This window comes from Hyalella azteca, unplaced genomic scaffold (assembly GCF_000764305.2).
Source record: "Hyalella azteca isolate HAZT.00-mixed unplaced genomic scaffold, Hazt_2.0.2 contig17585, whole genome shotgun sequence".
NCBI classification, from domain to species: Eukaryota; Metazoa; Arthropoda; class Malacostraca; order Amphipoda; family Hyalellidae; genus Hyalella; species Hyalella azteca.
Genome location: NW_025947362.1, coordinates 278 through 4,302, shown reverse-complemented (window position 1 = coordinate 4,302; position 4,025 = coordinate 278). Strand labels below are relative to the sequence as shown.

The window sequence follows — 4,025 nt, the reverse complement described above, 5'->3', positions numbered from 1 at the left end:
ATAAGGCCTGCTTACTTCCTGTACACATCGTAAAAATACGCACAAATTATAGAGACACTTAGCTTCTTAATTGTACGTCTGCATGAGATAAGCACCCTCGCTACTTTTAGGGATGAGTTTAAAATTATTGGTTAATACATGTGCTTGTGTTTACAACAATTCTTTAGCATAGCACCGAGGATGTCAGCGCTGAAGAATAGCCTGATGTGTGATTGAAGAAAGCCAACTTCTAAATTATTCGATGACACTAACAGTTTTTTTTTAAATTATAATATTAATTTTAAGGAAACATGATGGAATCAACGGAAATTAATCAAAACACAGTAACGATAATTTAAATATGGAGGACGTATCATCTATGAGGTGTAACAGTAATTGAAGAAAATAATTATGGAATTATTGAAATGCTGATTATGAGGTTATTCGTGATAAACTGAGGTGATGTGAGATGGTTCTGCAGGAAAAATCCGATTATTAATTTTTTTAGGTCCATAGAACTCTCGATCCGATCGTTCAAAGTTAGTGATTAATTGGAATGATAGAGAAAAAGCATATATACAAACGAAATAACCGTTCCAGCAACGTGCATACCATTTTATAAATACCATTCTACCTCATTCTGAGCGTAATTTTACACCATCCAAAAATTGTAGAAATGGATACCACCATTTGAAATGGATAGTCAACAGTAGATCAATCACTACCAGACAATAAGTCATCTATTGAATTTTGGCAAAATTGAGGAATTTTGTACAATAGCCGAGACAGCGAAATTTCCATGCTGTGAACGTCTCATGCAGAAGCTCGAAATGCTGCAATGCCCTTAACTGCATTGATATTCCGTCTCAAAAGCGCCCGATCACGATATTAAAACTTGCCATACTAAGTTATCCTCTTATTACGAATAGCCGGATCCACAAATACACAAATTTTACCAATCTTCCAGGTGGAAAATTCTGTGGAGGCCGAAACTCAATCAATTCGCCTCGTTTGCAAAATATATCCTACTACATGGTAAATTCTGCAGTGCTTAATTTGGACTGATAATGCGTGACATTTTTAGTAAAAAATTATCAAAAATTCTGATGATAGCTGAGAATGATGACAAAGGACATCATTCACGCATCAACGATTGAATACGAATGATGACAATCGACAAAATCATTAATTTAAAACTCTAGGGTCACTTCCTAAAGTTATCACGGGAAAGGTCTATTTAATCCACTGCATACTTTTATGTAGAACTCCTCACTAAAAATCCATCTAATCCACTGCATACTACTATGTCAAACTCCATGTTAAAAATCCATCTAATCCACTGCATATTTCTATGTCAAACTCCACACAAAATCCATCTAATCCACTGCATACTTTTACTCTAAACTCCATGCTAAAAATCCATCGAATCCACAGCATACTTCTATGTCAAACTCCATGCTAAAAATCCATCTAATACACTGCATACTTCTATCCTAAACTGTATGCTAAAAATCCGTCTAATACACTACATACTCCTATCCTAAGCTCCATGCTAAAAATCCATCTAATCTACTGCATACTTCTATCCTAAACTCCATGCTAAAAATCCATCTAATCTACTGCAAACTTCCACACTAAAAATTCATCTTATCCACTCCGATCACAGCGCAAGATTTCGCCGATAAGACGACATATGCCCGCGCGGTTATAGCAGCCCGCGACGCACGAGTCCCAGCGTGCAGCGTCGTAAGTGAATGCGCCAATCAATGTGTATAAGAGACAGATGTAGTGACGGCAATGTTTCAGAGATCAGCTCCATTGTCAAAGGTAAATACGTAACTATAGGTATAATAACTTAACGAGGTAAGGATTACCAGCAATATTGACAGCTCTATTTTAATTTAACTGGAAGTACCAAGTCTAAGTTTCCGATAATCTCTTGAGAAGGGATGCAGTCAACTCTTGATCCATGCGATGCAGCATGAACGAGGCGATATCACTTTCACATTAAACGCAAATACTAGATGCAAATTAGTATACCATTATCTTCACACTGTAGGTGGAAGGTAAAATTTTAGATCAATTCTGGACATATGGATGTTACACTGTGCGTTGTTTATGCGCTCTGCAGAATGTGATGGATGATCATGAAGGTTTCCGGTTAATGTATATCGAGTAAGTTTCCGGTTAATTTGTATCGAAAGTAAAACGAATATGATTTCAAATTAATATACGTGCTAATGAATCAACATATATCTAAGCGTAACGTAAACTCCGGAGATGCAATATATTCCATAATTATGTTTATTTTTAAATCTTCCGTTAAAAAATAATCATTTTACATGAAGTGATTAATAGGTTATGTTAAAAATGAAAAANCACATGGCGGTAATTATGTCAACAATTTGCCTGCACATGGCGGTATTTATGTCAACAATTTGCCTGCACATGGCGGTAATTATGTCAACAAGTTGCCTACACATGGCGGTATTTATGTCAACAATTAGCCTGCACATGGCTGTAAATATGTCTCCAACTTGTTGGCTCGGTCAATTTCTATGTCAACAAGTTGCCTGCACAGTTCGTAGTCTCGCCAGTGAGGTAGAAATGTTATAAACATGAACTATTATGGCACCTGCAGTGCCGTGATAGTCGCCGATGTGTAGCGTGTAGTTCGTAGTCTCGCCGGTGAGGTAGAAATGTTCGTAGGTCGCCCAGCGCCGCTCCTCGGCCCAGTCCTCCAGCTCGATGCGGAGGACGTAGTCGCCTGAAGACGTCAGCTGGTGAATGTGTTCATTTCCTGCCAAATTATTTAAGCTTACAAACTGTTCAGTTATATAGAGAAATACCCAGTAATATTATAAATTATTTAAACGGATTCGATAGATCATCACTCTCAGTGTCGATGGGAATTCGGATTCTAGGAGGTTTTAAGTTCTTTCAAGAATTTTCTCAAGTTTCAATCTTTCCGGAAGTTAAGGCCAATTATTAGTTATAAATTTAAAAGATTTCCCTCAGATCCAAAAAGTAGGAAGGCTTGATGCCAGTGTTATTTCTCCGAGGAACAGATTGCACAATAATGCCAACAGATACGAGTTTTTTACAATTTGAAATGGTAAGAGTTTCTACTCCGTAATGAAATGTTGTGGCCCATATAATGTTCAAATTTGAATGCCAAATCTGTTCACTAGATCTCGAAGAATGACTTCCAAAACTTACAGGACGAGAAAATTTAGACTTTCTTTTTAAACATTAAGGTAATAAATTGTAAATAGTTGGGTTACACTGAGGTGATCTCTGAATTCTACCAGTTTACGAGCAAGACTATCAATCTAATGTTTTGGTGCAACTGACACGAGCAACAAAAACATCATCATTTTAAAGTCCGTATCAATTGATTAAAACATGATCACCTGATATTCACAAGTTCCATCTGTGTTAAATATAAGTTACAGTTGTTACTGAAAGTCGACTTTTTGTAGGTCAAATGCAACACCCTGCTTATAAGAGTAATTTACCTTCTAATAAAAATCTATAAACATCCAATATATTTACACGTAAACTAAATCCAATTTACCATGAATCTACTCGGAAAAGAAAAGCTCGAAGTACAGAACGAATATATACGTATATCCAATGAAAAATATTTAGCATTTCGACGTAAGAACTATCCATAATAGAGCATTTCTGCAGACCTATCCAGTGGTCGGCCTCGAGCTGCCCAAAGCCCCACTTGTAGTCCGCCCAGTCCCTGAAGAAGTCGTCTCTGCCGCTGCTCTGCGACCCCCGTCTCTGCACCACCGTCCAGCCACCGCCCTCTGTGTCCATGTCGCACCAAACCTGCCGGCACATGGCAATTGAATTATGCTTTATAATATATATATCATGTGCAGCAGTGTCGGCTGAATAAGAACATTTGTTTATGTTCGTACTTTAGGCACATAAAACCTGCCGGCACATGGTAGTTAAATTATGCTCAATAATATTTATATCACGTGGTAGTTAAATTATGCTCAATAATATTTATATCACGTATACAGCAGTGC

At 37.3% G+C, this 4,025-nt stretch overlaps 1 protein-coding gene across 1 annotated transcript; it reads right to left on the bottom strand.

Annotated features, from left to right (window-relative positions):
* Positions 1-2,614: 2,614 nt before the first annotated feature.
* Positions 2,615-3,819, bottom strand: LOC108679001 (techylectin-5A-like; the record flags this gene model as incomplete). Its single annotated transcript, XM_018167505.1, has 2 exons — positions 2,615-2,779; positions 3,675-3,819. Coding segments are annotated over 2 exons (310 nt in total), but the record flags the coding sequence as incomplete, so codon positions are not given.
* Between the last annotated feature and the right edge of the window lie 206 nt (positions 3,820-4,025).